The 18,600-nt window shown below is 37.7% G+C and overlaps 1 protein-coding gene across 2 annotated transcripts; it reads left to right on the top strand.

Moving 5' to 3' along the window:
• The first annotated feature begins 359 nt into the window (after positions 1-359).
• On the top strand, positions 360-18,450 carry alpi.2.L (alkaline phosphatase, intestinal, gene 2 L homeolog). 2 transcript variants are annotated; one of them, XM_018241327.2, is made up of 11 exons: positions 360-1,053; positions 6,650-6,766; positions 7,060-7,175; positions 9,353-9,527; positions 10,057-10,229; positions 10,312-10,446; positions 12,277-12,346; positions 13,600-13,738; positions 14,709-14,899; positions 16,411-16,527; positions 17,887-18,450. In XM_018241327.2, the coding sequence occupies exons 1-11, from the start codon at positions 948-950 to the stop codon at positions 18,147-18,149; spliced, it is 1,602 nt and encodes a 533-aa protein (XP_018096816.1). In that variant the 5' UTR covers positions 360-947; the 3' UTR covers positions 18,150-18,450.
• Positions 18,451-18,600: the final 150 nt, after the last annotated feature.

An 18,600-nucleotide genomic window follows, 5' to 3' on the forward strand; every position in this document is an offset into this window, starting at 1 on the left:
TTTGCATATGCAAATTAGGGGTGGAAAGAGAAATCACGTAACTTTTTGTTACAAAGCAAGGAAATCAGAACATTTTTTTCACCGTTTCCCTTCCTGCACCTAATTTGCATATGCAAATTCGGTTTGGTATTCAGACGAATCCCTGATTTGCCGAATACCAAACCGAATCTTAATTTGCATATGCAAATTTCCCAAAATCCCAAATAGTGGATTTTGTGTATCCCTAGTTATCAGCCATGGCTTAGATCAGGGCATCTCTTTGCACATGGCTAATTCCAGACCTTACTGAGCAGAGGCCTGCAAACTATCTGTTTCTGCTACAGATTTTTTTTTTTTCAATGATACCTTGTCTTTTTTTTTTTAACTCTTACAGGCCTGTATCATGGCATATTTATTAACATTGGAGACATCATCACAGGTGTTGTTGTCCATAGCAATTAGCTTTTAACAGTCACCTCTACAAGTTAAAAAACAAAAGCAAATGTTGGATTGTTTACTGTCGGCAACATCACTGGTAATATTTGCCTTCATGTTAATAAATTTGCCCCTATTTGTACCACTGAAACAATGTAGCAATAGTCGTCAGTTCCTCCATTAAAGATTCCAGCTGCATAATGCCTTGTGAATGTCTGTGTTTCTTCTATTCTTGGATTTTAACAGGCTACAGTGGCAGAGACCATGCATTAATACAGTAAGTATGTGGGTAGGGGGTCAGATTTAGACGAGTTAATTTTTCCTAGCAGTATTTTGGGTTCAAGAGGGAGATTGGGATATTAGAGTTCAGTACTATTTAGGCTACCCTAGGTCTATGGCAAGTGTTCTCGTAGGCTTATACGATTCATGTTTAGAGTCCAAGGGTGAATTGTAAAATGAGTGATAATACACACATTCCATATGTATATATATAGCTGTCTTGTAGTACTGGTTGTGCATGAGCCACTGGAAAGATGATACATAAGATGAAAATGAAGTGGAATTATACATCTGTCACTGCTCTGCTGCTTTTGGCCATTTCAGTCCAACCATGTACAGGGGTAGTGATCTCTAATCTAGGTAAGTTCCCCCCAAATTCCCTTCCAGTGTGAACAAACCCTTTGTGTGCCCATTATGTAATTTATGTTTGAGAGTAAATGCAGGCGGCAGTGAGAGTAATATTTGTGGAGGTAAACAAAATATATTCTGCTAAAGAAGAAGTAACAAATAAATATTTGGGATTTTTAGTTTAAGTTTTTGCTTTGATTTTGTTAGAGGGTTGATGTAATAAGTTGTGTAGTATGTAAATATTTATATCATCATGAGTGCAGAATGGGCTGCCAGTAATATATATGCATAACGTGCAGGTCACATTCATTTATTATGGCTAATTGTCTTGAGCATCAACATACTGACTGACTTTGCTGTATCTGATCATACTGAACAGATCATTGCATTGTATAATCGTGCTCTCTGTGAATGTGGGATGACATTGCCATAATGCTCGTCTGCTACATTACTATTATTCATGTGTATTTGTAAAGCAACAACATATTCTGCCGCTCTGTACAGTAAATGGGAGTATTTATTAAATACACAGATTTACATACAGAAACAAAAGGTAAATGAGAGAAAACATTTAAGTATCCTCACATAAGCATGTTATATAGAGTGCTAGCTCCTACTGAATTTAAATATGCAGAATATATGTAAGGAAAGTGCAAATATAATGTATTGTGTTTGCAGCCTGGTCTCAAGCTCTCTCTAACTCTCTCTCTCTGAATTAAAACTGAATTACATCTCCCAGTTGGAAGGCTCCAGATTTTACATTAATTCTTCCATGCAGCCAGATTTTTTAAAATATCTAATTGGAGAAACCAGAGGGATTCCCAGCAATTTAGTATATTTTTTTTAACTGAACTATTAACTCTTGCAACCAGAGAGAGAGAGATGCCTTAACAAACAGATACACTAGTGTGCCACATGGAACAACATGTTCAACTGCTTCAAACATAATTATATTCCAGATGTTTCCAATTTTTACCAGTTTTCCAAAATGTATTTTTTGAAAATTAATTTCTATCCCCAAAAAAACACATGAAAAAAAATAAATATTTGGACTGCAATAAAATGTTCATAATTTTAGCTCTGTGCACAAGATGGATTTAAAATGAACAGTGATTGAAGTGTAGACTTTCAAAATGAATTCAAGGGCTTTAACCAAGAAACAATGTGGCCATTTAAGAAGTACAGCCATTTTTATACAAACTAACATAAACCATACATATACTGATAATTCTCAATACTTTTAAAGTAGAACCCATGGACATGACCACTGTCCCCTCTAAGCTGTGTCCATGTACACATTTTGAAGCCAGCACACTCACTAAATCATGGTGCACAAAAGAATTTTGTGTGAGAACCGAATTGTGTCCTTATTGTGTCCTGAGCACGCAGGTTTATGATTTTTTTTGTGCATACTGTCAAGAAACCATTCGACTCTAATTGTTTCTTGGCAGTATGCACAAAAAAAATCATAAACCTGCTTTCTCAGGACACAATAAGCACAAAATTCGGTTTTATAAGAGGGAATTATTAGAGGGAATGTTGGACAAGACTAATTGCTGGGTTTCCTCTGTAGTGCTATTGTGCCAGACTTTTCTGCAGCTCTCTTTATTTGCTGCTTTCTTGTTGGTCTTTTTGACCAAGCCAACCAGGCGCCCTAAGCAACCCAGCCACCACGCCCCCCATGCATGCAACTTGGCAGAAGGGAGAACAGGGGAGGGATGGGAGATGAGGGGGGAGGGAAGGGAGAGCAGCGGGGGGGGGGAACGAGAGTGACAGAGGGGAGCAAACACGGACTAGGGGTAGGCAGAAGACACTTTACCAGGTACCTGCTCAGTGCCCCCTATCATTGAGCCCTAGGCAGGTGTCTCTTTGCCTACTCCTAGTTACGGCCCTGGCCTTCAGTTCTGTCTTCAGCAAGTGAAATGCATGTTCAGTTGAGCTGATATCAGGTCACTGACTCTTCTTTGGCTTCAAAGTATGTTTTGAGTCATTGTCCATCTGTATTATAGAGTGTCGTCCTTCTCATCCGTCTTGCAGCATTTTGCTGAACCTAAGTAAATAATATAGAACTATAGACTTCTGAATTCACCCTGCTGCTTCTGTCAGCAGATATATAATTAAGGAGCCCTACTGACACTGACAACTACAATGTCCATGCCATATCCCTACCTCCTTTATGTTTCATAGATGCTGTGGTGTGCTTTGGATCATGAGAGTTACTGCCCCTCTCCATACACTTCTCTAACCATTATCATCTCTCTGAAGGCTTTGTTTTGTTTTCTCATCCTAATTATGTCCTGCTAAAAGGCTCTTACATGAAAGTTTTTACTTGCATCACCTACAGTGAATCTTTTATGCGCTCCACCTTCAGGGGAATACAGTAAGAAATACAACCCTGTATTAGTTGTGCTCACTGGAAAGCCCAGAGTACAGGTGTAATGCATGAAAGATCTACTGCAGGGAAACACAGTCCTTACTTGCACGGACAGCTCTTTAGATCTCATATTGTGAGTTCACAACAACAACTCCCAAATGCAAATTGTACCCTTGGAATCACCACACGTTTTGCCTGCATCATTGATTATGGAATAATGAGAGAACTGCCCACATTTGGTCTTAGAACAGCTTGTTAGTCTAATAACGTTTGGTCCCTTGAAAAGGAGGGGGGACTGCATGTAAAAAGTGCTATACTTTCTAAACCATTCACATCCTGAAGTTAAAGCTTATATTCTGCACCTTCAGGCCACATTTGGAGCAACATGGCTATTGTCTACCTTGTACATAATATATAATAACTGTGTAATTACTGCAGTCTTTAACAAGCTTTAGTCATTGGAGTCCAAAAGTACATTGCTGTGTCATAATCCAGCCTCTGAACCAAGTGATACAATTCAGAAAAGACAAACTTAGAGGTCTCTAAAAACTTTCAACTCAAAATGACTTTTTTGATGTTAAAATCAAGTGAGCTCTATTTTTTTCTTAAAGGCTTTTGCATGTACAGAGTGTAAGTGTGTGTAATATTGGTAGAATGTCACTCATATGTAAAAAGAAAGAGCTAAAGTTTTATGTGTACTTACAAATATTCTTGTGTTCAGATATAGAATAAAAAAAGAAAACAAACCACATCCACTTGGCCCTGCACTCATCACTCAATAGACTGCTATTCTTACAGAAATACTGTTGGGTCCTTCATCTGTAATGTTAGCCTGAACCTTGGTGGGGAAATTTTTGAGAAAGGCACACTTTAACTCTGATTTCTTTCCCTGCTTCAGGGCAGGTGGAAACCAATATTCTCTATGGACTCTTCATATTTCACCTGAAAATGTTTGCAGTAAAATGATCTACCACTTAAAAAAGTTTCCCCATCCATAATGAAAGATAAATGAAACACAATTTTCCTGGAGTGCTCTGACTTGCAGTAAACAATTTCAGTGGGCCCTAGGAATGAGAAAAGTGGGAATGTAATGTATCTATGGAGTTGCTGCAGCAGTTTAACATTGTTTAATGCAAGGGATAATGATGTTTGCAACAATGATTAGGTATGTCTAAGCATCCTAGAGCTAGAAAGCTGCAGCTTTCATTATAATGAGCCCCTCATAGTATATTTTTGCCTGGGCCCCTCCATACAAGAAAGACTTAGGGACAGATTTATCAAGGGTCGAAGTAAAAATTTAAAGTAAAAAAAATTTGAATTTCAAGCTATTTTTAGGGGCAGATTTATCAAGGGTCGAATTTCGAAGATAAAAATACTTTGAAATTCGACCATCGAATTAAAATACTTTGACTTCGAATAACGAATTCGAAGTTTTTTCAGCAAATTTGGGTATCCTCCGGTCGAAGTAAAATCGGTTAAATCCTTCGAATCGATCGTACAATTTCTCTTTCACTTAAAAAAACTGCTCTAGAAAGTCCTCATAGGTTAACATAGCACTTCGGCAGGTTTAATTTGGCAAAGTATTGAATTCGAAGTTTTTTCAAAGACAGTACTTTGATTATCGAATGGTTGAATATTCAAACTATTTTACTTTGAGTCGAAGTCGTAGTATCCTATCCTATTCGATGGTCGAAGGATCCAAAAAATTACTTCAAATTTTTTTACTTCGAAAATTCCCTTGAATTCACTTTGACCCTTGATAAATCTGCCCCTTAGAGTACTATTGAATAGGCCAAAATTCGTTTCAAATTTGAAAAAAAATTGACTATTTGAATATCGAAATGTATTATGCACTGTCTCTTTAAAACTTCGACTTCGACCATTCGCCATCTAAAACCTGCCGAATTGCTGTTTTAGCCTATGGGGGACCTCCTAGAACCTATTTGGTGGACTTTGAAAAATCCAAGTTTTTTGGAACTAATCCTTTGATTCAAACAAATGCGCTAAAACTTCGATTCGAACAATTCGAATACAGACTATTCACCCGAAATTAAAAACATTTTGATTGGTCTTTTTTTATTTGAATTTCGAAGTTATGGGAGTTCAAAAAAACTCCCATTACTTCGAAATTCGACCCTTGATAAATCTGCCTCTTAATGATCAAATGAGTTGTTCACCTTCCATCCCCCTTTTTTTTCATTCAGTTGTTTTCAGATTGTTCACCAGAAATAAAAACTTTTTTTTTACCATTTTGACCATTTTTCTAGTTTATAATTTAATGTTTGTGTCTCTGCTGTTTCAGTCTGGCAGCTCAGTGATCCAGGTGCAGATTCTGAACTGTTACAATTTGCTCCATTAGTTGATACATTTCTCAGCAACATCTGTGGAATATTAGCAACTGTTGTTTCAATTATAACAGCTGAATTTTGCTCAACAGGACCAAAGATTAGAAATATCTGAATTAAATGTATCCATATACAGTTTACAGAGTCGGTGACCCCCTTCCAGAGCTGCTTTAGAAAGACATAAGAAGGCTAAAAATAGATCATTATGTTTGAAAAACTGTCACAAATGCAAAGTATTTGGAAAAAGCCTTTATTTCTGGTGAACAATCTGAAAACAATATGTACAGTTTTTGCTACAATTTTCTATAGAGATTTCAAGCTCAGTATCTTTTCCTTCCAAAGTCAAAACATAAAGTTCAGCATATGGATGAGTGGGAATAACCATGTTGCAACTAGTTCAATGCAGAGCAGATAAACAATAATTAGCAATAAAAAGTCTTATCTCTGGTGAGGGAACACACTCTCTGTTATCTTTATTTATCTTTATGGCAGTGATCCTTAACCTATGAGCCAGGACTAAACCATTTAGCACAGGTCTCCATGATCAAATAGAATGTCCCAACACCACCCAGTGTAAAGCCTAAAACAATAACAGCACATGCCAAATAGAAGAACCCATTCCTTGTAAGGAGTATTTTTAGATGTTTAGTTAAATAGGATCTCAACCCATAACCCATTTTTTCATAGTGAAACAAAAGGCCATTTTCCAAAATTTTCATTGGTTTTAAAGTTATTTATAAATGCAACTGCTATTAAAAGCAATATATGTCTGTCTATATTCTCGGTGCTGACTGACTTCTGAAAGAAAGTTGCAGGACAGCTGATTAGATCTGACTGAAACACGCGGAGGAGATTCAATTTACATTGTTTTTTTAATATACCCTTGCAGAAGCAGAAAAAAACCCTACGTTTTGGAATGACCAGGCAAAGGAGACTTTGAAAAATGCTCTAAATCTGAGCCCCATCACACACCGAGCCAAGAATCTCATCATGTTCCTGGGAGATGGTGAGTGTGGGTGAGACAGAATAATACTGATCTGATTGTTGCATGAGTTTTTATCTTTAATGAAAGGGACCTATAAATGTTCAGCTCCATGACCATGCATGCATTTCATTTTTTAAAATCATACTTTTCTACCTCTAAAATAGTTTTCCTGTTAAATATATTCTGGTATTTGCATATATATTTTGCACCATCAAAAGAAGCATGATTTAATACTCCCAGTAGACGGTGCTATGAATTTTAGAGGCACAATTGGATTCAGAGACAGTTGCTCATGTTTTTTTTTTTTTTTGCAGGGATGGGAGTTACGACAATAACTGCAGCTCGCATATATCAGGGACAGGTGGAAGGACAACCCGGAGAAGAGAATATTATGGCTATGGAAACATTTCCTTATGTGGCCCTTTCTAAGGTAAAAGCAGCTAGGGTCACCAGAGACCTACACTGTAGTAACTGCGTCTGCAATCCAGAATCTTGAGCTACATTAATTTACAAATAAGGCCTAGGTAAAAAAACGCTGTAGCTGGATTGAAAAGTTGTTTTTAATAAAGGCAACATATTACTAGTTGGAAGCGTCCTGCAGGCTTTAGTATTGATCCCAATTCTCTAGTATGCCTGGAAAGCAATGTAGCTACTTTCTGAGTTTGTGCAAAGTATATATATAAGTATATATATAAGTCAGAATATTTATTTTGCATATATAAGGATTAGTATAGGTTAAAAGGCAAGCAAGAATAAAGGGGTTTCAGTCAAGGTATATAAACGCAAGCTATACATTTTGCTAATTATACATCAGATGATGAATGGTCTACCATGGAGACGGCAATATAAGTGGATAATGGACAGGGTTCAACGTCAGGCAGCAGCTGTAAAGGTTAATAAAAACTAGTCATGAGCGAATCTGTCCCATTTCGCTGAAAATAATTTTGACGTGCGACAATTTTGGCACGAGCAACAATTTTTATATCTGTGGCTCTTTTGTCCAAATGTATTTAAGTCAATGGGAGTCAAAATAATTTTGACGGCGACAATTTGTTTTTGTCGCAGCAAATTTTTCCAATGGCGAATGTTCTCAGCAGTTTCGCTAAAACATCGGCGAAGTGCAGAAATTCACCGAAAATCCATGCCTGGCGAATAAATTCGCCCATCACTAATAAAACTTGACTTTTAAAAAGAGGGCTTTTCTATTGATCCTGTTATGATTTTGTGTGTTTAAAAATGTTGGTTAGAGCATAGCTTGAATGGGGAGTTCATCTTTGTCCAACTTCATTATAAACTGTGTTATTTTGGATAAAACATGGAAGATTCAGATTTCAGTAACACCTTTGATTATTCTAAACCTTGTATTGCAATTACATGAATCATAGAAACATGGTTAGGTGTTATTCAAACCTGACAGTAATTTAGAATAGAATCCTGGGAAACTTTCACAGGTAAACAGGTTACAGATACTGTATGTGGATGAGGCTTTGAATTAAGCTCATTGCTCATTGTGTTTAACCAAAATAATAGCAACAAAGAATACAACTTAAATGTAAATGGGTGTCAGCAAATTAGTTATGGTCCGGCATGTTGCATTTCTAAGATGATAAAGGAACAAGGTGCATTCCTTTTCAAAGCATGATAATGGATAATCCTTCCTTTCAAAGTGAGTTAAGTATTTCTGATTTTGGGATGTACTTGGTGGGTTAATAACTTAGAGGGATACTGTCATGGGAAAAAAATTTTTCTTCAAAACGCATCAGTTAATAGTGCTGCTCCAGCAGAATTCTGCACTGAAATCCATTTCTCAAAAGAGCAAACAGATTTTTTTATATTCAATTTTGAAATCTGACGTGGGGCTAGACATATTGTCAATTTCCCAGCTGCCCCAAGTCATGTGACTTGTGCTCTGATAAACTTCAATCACTCTTTACTGCTGTACTGCAAGTTGGAGTGATATCACCCCCTCCCTTTTTCCCCCCCAGCAGCCAAACAAAAGAACAATGGGAAGGTAACCAGATACCTCCCTAACACAAGATAACAGCTGCCTGGTAGATCTTAGAACAGCACTCAATAGTAAAACCCATGTCCCACTGAGACACATTCAGTTACATTGAGAAGGAAAAACAGCAGCCTGCCAGAAAGAATTTCTCTCCTAAAGTGCAGGCACAAGTCACATGACCAGGGGCAGCTGGGAAATTGACAAAATGTCTAGCCCCATGTCAGATTTCAAAATTGAATATAAAAAAATCTGTTTGCTCTTTTGAGAAATGGATTTCAGTGCAGAATTCTACTGAAGTAGCACTATTAACTGATGCGTTTTGAAAAAAAACAAGTTTTCAGTTTTTTCTCAAATTAAAAACCATTCCAGTTGTGAGTTCATTCGAGGTTTAAAAAAGCTAACATAACTCTAAAATTCGACTTTTGATAAAAAAAATCCCATAAATGTTCTCAGGATTTAACTCCTCTCTTTATTCCTTTGCGCTTTGTGCTCACTAGAAATTCTATTAAGGAGCTGTTCTGAGAGATATGTACCTTCCCTCTAGTGTTTTCCCAGCCGCAATGCCACTATAATATCTATGCTCCACTCACTTACTTGCTTTGTAGGTATACAATGTAGATGCACAGGTCCCAGACAGTGCCGGCACTGGAACAGCATATTTATGTGGTGTTAAGTCCAACTCTGGAACACTTGGTGTAAGTGCCGCTGCAACGTACGGAAACTGTGTTTCATCTAACGGCAATGAGGTGACATCTATACTACACAGAGCCAAACAAGCAGGTACAGAGATAATGGGCACTACTTAAAGGGCAGCTGTTGGCAAAAAATATTATCCTCAACCAAAGGTTCGGGCTAATAGAAACCACACTCAGGTTGGGGGTAACAGTAGTTTTTTTAAAAAAAATTTCCCCCATCCAGTACTAGGCCACCCACACAAGGAGGTAGCTCCCAGTGCGAGTGGCCATGTTGGGGACACGCATGTGTATGATGAGTGAATGCTGCAGTTTGCTCATTATGTGCATGACTGTCAGAAGCCGTATTATTTACATGTGCTTTGACTGACATGGCTGCTCGCACGGGCGCTCCCTCCCAGTGCGAGTGTCCTAGCGCAGGCGGGGGCCATTTTTTTAAAAAAAAAGCTACTGTTATCCCCAGTCCAACACCTTTTTTAGCCAACAACTTTGGTTGGGGTTAATATTTTTTTTTTTTACAACAGATGGCTTTTAAGATTTCTTTAGTGGGGGCAAAAATGACTTTATATGAGGTAGTCCTCGTCTGGCATCTCATATGTGATCTCATGTTTTTACAGGTAAATCTGTAGGTATCGTGACCACTACTCGTGTGCAACATGCCTCTCCAGGTGCAGCTTATGCTCACAGTGCCAACCGTAACTGGTATTCTGATAATGAAATGACTCAAGATATGATCAATAAAGGTTGCAAGGACATCGCCTATCAACTTGTGCACAACACAGATATTGACGTAATGTAGATTAAAAACATTTCCATTAAAACTTGCAATCTGATTAATCTGGTTTAACAAACATGTTTTACTTTATCTGCAGGTAATACTAGGAGGTGGAAGAGCCTACATGTACCCAGCAGGAACACCCGACCCTGAATATATTAATAGCACTTCAAGTAGAGGTCTCCGCAAAGATGGCCTCAATCTGACTGATTTATGGCTGAGCAAGAGAAAGGTTGATATACAGTATTATGTTTTAACAAACCAAATTTTGACCTTTTAAAGCAGGGTTGATAAAATGTTTAAGCGATAACTAAAAACAATAACACTGAAAGCCAGCCGATGTAATAAAATGGGGCAGAATATTTAAGTAATATCTGGTTTAGTTTAAGTTATGTACATTAAAAAATTAAGATTAAGATAATGATATAGAACAACATTGGCTGGTAAAATGGGAGAGCCGGAGGTACTGGTACTGGAGGAGAAATATGATGTAATTGGCTTGGCTGAAACATGGTGAATGAGTTACAATACTGGGCAGTAAATATAGAAGCCTATACTTTGTTTCAGAGAGACGTAGGAAATAAAGGAGATGGGGTATGTCTTACTGTTAAGTAGAATGTAAAACCTGATATAAAGGTCATGGTGAAAAATAACAGGGCTTATGCCTTATGGGTTTAATTTTTCAACCAGGCATATTGATTGCTGGGGTATGCAATAAACCCCGTTACCCCCCTCAAGTGAATAAAGAGGAATAGGCTAAATTTCTGTTCAAATAGACAAGGTAGCTAGTTTGGGGCAAATATTAATAATGGGAGATTTTAATTATGCAGATATTGACTGGAGCAAGAGTACTGCAAGGACATTTAATGGAAACAAGTTTCTAATCTTGTTACATGACAATTTTATGGCACAGGCTGGACCCAATAAGAAATCATGCTATACTGGATCTAGTGATCTCTAATAATCCAAAATGGATAGCAAATGTGCAAGTGCTAGAACCCCTGGGTAATAGTAGCCATAATGTTCTCTCTCACTTACTGTTTACTGCAAAAAGCGAATATACACTGGGGCAACAAAGATTCTCCGATAAATACATTTTAACACCTTAAAATCAGTACTTCAGTGCACAGATTGGGGAAGGAGGTTTTCAGAACAGAAATAGTTGTCATTTAAATTGCTAATAAATAATTTATGTTCTCAAATGATGAAATACACCCTAAGATTAAAAAAGCTTAGTTCAGTTTTAGCTGGGGAAATTTTTCAGATTTTTCCAGACTCTATTTTATCTGGAAACTATAGGCTTGTGGGTCTGACATCTGTGGTACAAAAGTAATGTGACACTGGTTAAGGGGTTGTGTACAGAGGGTGGGTGGTTGTCAGTGTTACTTTCACTCTCTCTTGGATTAGGGTTTTTAGTGAGGTGCCACAGGGTTCTGTTTCAGTGTTTGCAGATGACTCAAAACTATGCTGGCCAATTTATTCAATGGAGGATGTGGCATCCTTGCAACAGTATATGGACACATTTTTGTGGGATTTGCAGGAGGAGAGGGTAATTCTTCCCTCTTACTAAGCACGGGTAAGGCCCCATCTAGAATATGCCGTGAAGTTTTGATCTCCAGTGCTCAAACAAGATATTATTGAATCAGAGAAAGTAAAAAGAGGGATTAAGCTGGGAAAGGGTATAAGAAAAATCTCATCAAGCTAACCAAATTGACCGCTCCAAACTTAGGCTCCTGTAGAGCTGCTCTCATATATTTTCTCAGGTGCTCTGTCTGCCGCGTCCTCACTGTCAATATGTAACCAAAGCCAAAAAAGGCAAGTTTATTGCAGTATCCTACAGATATTGTTCGCCTTGCTCGTTTCCAATCCCTTATTCATTGAAATGGCATTTCATAGGCATAGGCATTTTACCAGAGTGCCGTCTTTTTTTTGGCTTTGGTTATTTAAGAAAATCTTTGAAGACAGGCTGGCCAAGAACACTGGAGAAGAAATTGTATATTTGTGAGCTATACCTAAACTTTCCTCTGCTTTTAATCTTTTGTGTTCAATATTTTGCCGACAGAATGCCAAATATGTGTGGAATAAAGCAGAATTTGATGCTGTGAATGTAGATACCACAGATTACCTTATGGGTAAGGAACTCACAAGATAATGCCACTTTTTTGTTTTTTTTAGTATTACGTTTTAATTATTGCATGGCCAGCATCATTACAGTATAGATAGCATAGACGTACATGGGAAATGTATAGTATGTTGATGGTAGTAACACCACAGAATATGAATCAACATGATGTTCTCAGAGAAAAGTGCATTGATCAAAATGTTCTGAACCTGTTGCTGAGCCTGTGATTTGGGCATCACCTTGTAGTTGGATACAGGAGTGATCAGGGGCTTCTATTGCAACAGAACCCTTATACTCTCAACTTACCTTAATGTTTATGTTGTTTACATCAATTCATCAAGAGATAAATAAAAAATGATTTAAGAAGCAAAGTGAGAGATATTATTAAAAAAGACGGAGGAAGCACAGAAAAATGGAGTTTTAAGTTTCCCGTTGCATTTATACAATGTACTTAATATAATTAATTAGCATTAAGCATTCCTTGGGTTCTGGGTTCTATTACTGAATTATGAAAGAATTGCAACTTTAACTGAGGAACATGGTCTATCTTCATTAGGGTGGTGGCAGACAGGGAGATTAGTCAATCAGTGACAAATCTCCTCTTCTACGGGCGTACTGCCTTCCCATCGGCTAAAATACAAATCGCCGGCGGGATTGCTTTGGATTTCCGAAGTTGCCCGAAGTTGCCTCGTGACTAATCTCCCCGTCTGCCTGTAGCCTTATGGGTTGACCAGCTAAATACAATACACAATGGAATTATACAAACATATCTGTGTGCACAAAACTGTACAGAGAGATACCATAAAACTGCCAGCATAAGTGTATCCTGTGTGTTTTTTTAAAATTCACCTAAATGTGTTTTTGTCAGTTCCAAAAGCAACACGCTCTTCAAGTTCAAGAAAATGCACCCATACATTTCATGTAACATGCAACATGAGTACAACCAGGCAGAATATAATGGAAACAATTGGATATGTTTAGGTGCTCTCATAAATCTGTGTTTCAAATGTGCATAAAAAAAGCCCCTTGTTTAAGAAGCCTAAAGCTCTGCTCTGCTGAACACATTAATAATTAGTTGTCCTTTAACCCTATATACATCTCATTATATATGTAAATAATTATTAGAAAAAAAACTGTTAATTACAAACACAGTTGTACCTGTATCTGGTTAATCAAAATATTTACTTGATTTTCAATAAACTGTTACTGTTACCAAATCTATACATTTTTTTATACCAAATCTGTACAATTTTTAATGTTTAGGTCTATTTGAGCCAAAGGACATGAAATATGAACTGAACCGTGATAAATCCCTGGACCCATCACTTGCTGAGATGACTGAAAAAGCCATAAAGATCCTCAGCAAGAATCCCAATGGCTTCTTCCTCTTTGTAGAAGATATGTATAAAACACAGGGTTTCTTGTTCATGGTTGTTATTTTTTTTCTTTTTGGAATCAGAGTATACTGTTCATATATATTGCATAAGACATATATCTTGCTTGTCTAAGTTTTCTATAGTGCTATAGCAAGAAGGTGCCAGCTGTGAAGAGCACAGATGAACCCTTTCCCTCAAGAGTCCTCTCCTGTTAGGGCACACTAACAGCCATACTGTTTTATGCAATGGAAGACTGGAACTGCCAAGAGACGTGGGGAACTTTAATGAGCTTATTGTAGGCATAATCACAAGGAAGAAAATGCATAATACATTGAATACATCTCTTGGCAGCTCTGAATGAATGTATTTACTGTTGTTTAAATCTCTAGGGAAAATAATGCTGTAACAAAATCAAAATGATGCACATCTTTATTCAGTGGACCTAACATTGCATTCACCCAGTCAGCTGGTTCTGTCTGTCCCAGGGCCGGATTTACATAGTGGGCGACCCTTGGCCCACTACCGTTTGTTGCCCCTGTCCCCCCCAGGGAGACAGGAGCAGTGAGGATTTAATTAAAAAAAATAGTGTATCTCCAGCGCATCCCCAGTGTTTTTGAATCAATGTGGGTGTGGTTGGGCAGCATGCCACCCCCCTAAAATACTGCCGCCCTAGGCCCAGTCTTAGGTGGCCTTTCCACAAATCCGAGCCTGGTTTGTCCTGCAGGCTGTGGCTAGGCTTCCCTCCTGTTCACAGCATCTACAATAGGTTGTACATACATCTACAACTGCTGCAGATCATCTACCATAGGGTGTAGAGACACCAGAGATACAGAGAGAGAAAGAGAGTGGGAGTGAAAGTTATGGTTGAGTTAGCCATAACCCCATTTATATTTGCATACAGTGAAAAAAGCATATAACTTATATTTGATAACTTACTGGTGTTTACTGGTGTTGCTGTAAGATGTGACTGACATGTAATTTTTGTTTTGCTTTAAGTGGAAGAATTGACCACGGGCACCATGATGGAAATGCAAAGCAGTCGTTGACTGAGGCACTTGAGTTTGACAAGGCTGTTCTCAGAGGTGGGCAGCTGACCAAAGAAAACGAAACGCTCACTGTGGTAACGGCAGACCACTCACACGTTTTCACCTTTGGGGGCTACACAGACCGAGGCAACAACATTTTTGGTAAGAAGATGGAAAATCCAGTTGATTCCAGTTATTTTGTTGTGTTTATATTTCTAAATTAGTTTTCTTTGTAAAATACCCTCAATGTCAATTCCCTGAAAACAAGTCCAAAATTGCTAGCCAGATGCTAAGGTGTTTCTTATAAGGGTCAATGCAGATTCTGGAGGCACTGTCTCTGGGTATTAGGGTTGGACTCGTGTGCCTTTGCTATTGTTGGCACTATCAAATGAATTAAAGGGATACATTTAGGCCTTCTCTCTAAAGATAAGAGTCACCTTTTACAGATCCCTACCTGTCAGTAATCTGATTGACCAGTCCGGTTGCTGTACCATGGCATGATTCTAGAAACACATTTTTTTTTGGGTCCTGCTCATTAACCCCCCCCCCCCCAAAAAAAACCAGTATAATGTTCAGTACTAAGTTGGGGAAGGTCAGGTTTGTCAAGCAGAGATGTGATTGAGAGTCATACATGTACAGTGACCACCTTGACAGCTCAAAGTTCCCCTCTTTTTTAATTAATATTTCAGTGACGTTTGTTCACTAATGGGAGACAATGCAAATGTGCACTCACTGTGATAATACTAGCATTTCAAAAAAGTAATTTTAAGCAGGCAAATCTGCAAATCCATGACTTTGCCAATCCTCCTTTTATTCAAGAGTCTTTGTGATAAACTCATTAAAAAGACATACAGGTAAAGGATCCGTTATTCGAAAAGCCAATATCCAGAAAGCTTAGAATTACTGGAAGGTTGTTTTCCATAGACTCCATTTTACTCAAATAATTCAAAATTGTAAAATGTATTTCCCTTTTCACTGTGATAACAAAACAGTACCTTGTACTTGATGCCTGCTAAGATATAAGCATTCCTTATTGGTGGAAAAACAATCCTGTTGAGTTTAATTGTTTAAATGAGTTTTTTGGCAGACTTATAGTATAAAGAGATCCAAATAACAAAAACCCCAGGTCCCAAGCATTATGGATAACAGGTCCCATATGTGTACTAATAGGTTCCAGTTAGATTTGAAATAGGGTGTCTCCTACAGATGCCTTTGACAGTATTATTATAACTAATGTCCCAGTGTCAGCAAGGATGACATATTTCTTTACCCTGCTATCAATGTTGTAGGACCAACTGATTCATAATTCTGCTTTCATATACTGTAGTTGACCGATGTTTGTGATTGTGATGGTACAGTAGCTGAAATGTTAACATTAAAACTGTGAATATTCTCATTTGCAATACTTTGCCCAAGTGCTTTAAACATTCTAATGATATGATATTCTGTAGCCTTTCCCTCATGAGTATTGGTTCTAAATTGACAAAAAAAAGCAAATTATGCAGATCTTTAACTTTCTATTCATTGCAGTAGATTTGACTTTGCACCTGTACACAACCCTGAAAACATAATTGTGGTTGTTCAGCTTTCTTTCAGCTTCTTTGTGCCTTTTTTAATAGCAGAAAGGTTTTTCATAAATAATAGTAACAATAATTCTAACAATTTTTTTGTAGGTCTGGCCCCCAGCCGAGGTTCTGATTTCAAGCCATACACTTCACTGCTGTATGGAAATGGACCTGGCTATCCTCTCCCCGATGCGGAACGGGCCAATATCACAGGTGTTGACACAGGTATGTCAGGCCCAACAGAACAGGTCGGGCATTTTGTTGAAAGTACTGATTATTGGATGATATAGTATAGGAGGGGAAATAATGCAGATTCTCCCCAACTTTATAGGGGATATCTCCAAGACCAATAAACATTTTTAGAATCATAAAACTGACATTAAAGGGCTGTTTGTTTCCTCTCTGCAAAAAAAGATCAATGCATATTCCTTGCCCCAGGAGGGACCAAGCTCCTGTCACACCACTGTCTGCCACATGTAGTGTAATAAAATGTTTTGACCACAGCCACTTTTTGGCCACACCTGAAAATAACATGACCATTTTCCAAATAAAGCACCCTCTTCCATGTTTCTGTTTCTAATCCTGCCATTTCAGTGCACAGTGGCCCCTACTATTTCATGACATTTTGTAGCCTTAAAGGAATTGTTCAGTATAAAAATAAAACTGGTTAAATAGATAGGCTGTGCAAAAAAAGTTGTTTCTAATATAGTTAGTTAGCCAAAAATGTAATGTATAAAGGCTGGAGTGACTGGATGTCTAACATAACAGAACACAACTTCCTGCTTTGCAGCTTTCTTGGTTTCCACTGATTGGTTACCAGGCAGTAACCAATCAGTGACTTGAGGGGGGGCACATGGGTCATAGCTGTTGCTTTTGAATCTGAGCTGAATGCTGAGGATCAATTGCAAACTCACTGAACAGTTCTGTCCCTTGTGGCCCCCCCTTTGAGTTAGAGAGCTGAAAAGCAGGTTGAATTCTGTATATTATCTTAGACATTTGTTCACTCCAGCCTTTATACATTACATTTTTGGCTAACTATATTAGAAACATTTTTTTATTTTGCACAGCCTATTTACCCAGTTTTTTATTTCTACACTGAACTGTTCCTTCCATGACACACTCTGTCACTTGCATTTCATGCCAGTAAAATCACTGCAGAAAGGGCCAATCAGCAATTTATTTACCCTAGCAAGTCTGCAAGGGCTTTATTACACTGGTCTTCTGTTTAAAAACTAGAAAGGGGAAAACAGTCTAAAAATAGAGAGTATTTTGTGCATTCAAATGAAGGTTATGTTTTAATAGGGGCTAGTAATAATCCTGGCACAGTTATCGTTGACCAACTAGAATATATTTATATATACAATGAAAAGCTAACTGTTGAACGGTCGCAATGGGTAATGATGATATTAATACACAACTCCTTAAGTGTCCTAGTTACCTAGTTAATTAACATTCGGGACAATGCGTGTATATATATATATATATATATATATATATATATATATATATATATATATATATATATAAAAATGTTGATCATATGTCACAGGACTAAACAGTTTATCCTTGCTTTGTCCCTTATAGGAAGTGACTCTTACCTGCAGCAAGCTGCTGTCCCTGTTGTATCAGAAACGCATGGTGGCGAGGATGTGGCTATCATGGCAAAAGGCCCCCAAGCTCACCTCTTCCATGGTTTCCATGAGCAGAGCTACATTGCCCATGTCATGGCTTATGCTGCTTGTTTAGAGCCCTACACTGAATGCCCTGAAACATCTGGTTCTTCGATCTACCCAGCTACCATACTGCCACTGCTTACTGCTTGGCTTGTGTATATGACCCAGTGGTGATTTCTGTTAGAATAGGGAACTGATAAATGCACTAATCGCCTAAAACAAAACATTTCATGACTGTACTGCTTCCATACTCTCTTTTTTTCTGTAAGTGAAATTGCTTATGTCTTAAATGTACTGAGCAGTGTTTAATGGCAATTTATTTCTATGTGTTTCCAATAAAAAACTGATAAAACATAGAATTGTTCTGATGCAGAGGAAATCCAGAATATGGTTAAGTTACAAAAATGAATGTTAGACAAAGTCTTGATTTCTCCACCTAAATGTTCTAAATAAAATATAAAACCTTTCTGAAAAATACTGATTACAGAAGCTGTCTACTTTTCTATTTTAGCAGTCTTCACTTTAATAATTAGAAATTAGTAACAAGTAATTTGTGCAAGAAAACGGGAGATGTCTCTGCCCCATTCCTGCCATGATAACCACATTATCTCTGGAAAATTTGCCC

The sequence above is a fragment of the Xenopus laevis genome, chromosome 5L, assembly GCF_017654675.1.
Source record: "Xenopus laevis strain J_2021 chromosome 5L, Xenopus_laevis_v10.1, whole genome shotgun sequence".
NCBI classification, from domain to species: Eukaryota; Metazoa; Chordata; class Amphibia; order Anura; family Pipidae; genus Xenopus; species Xenopus laevis.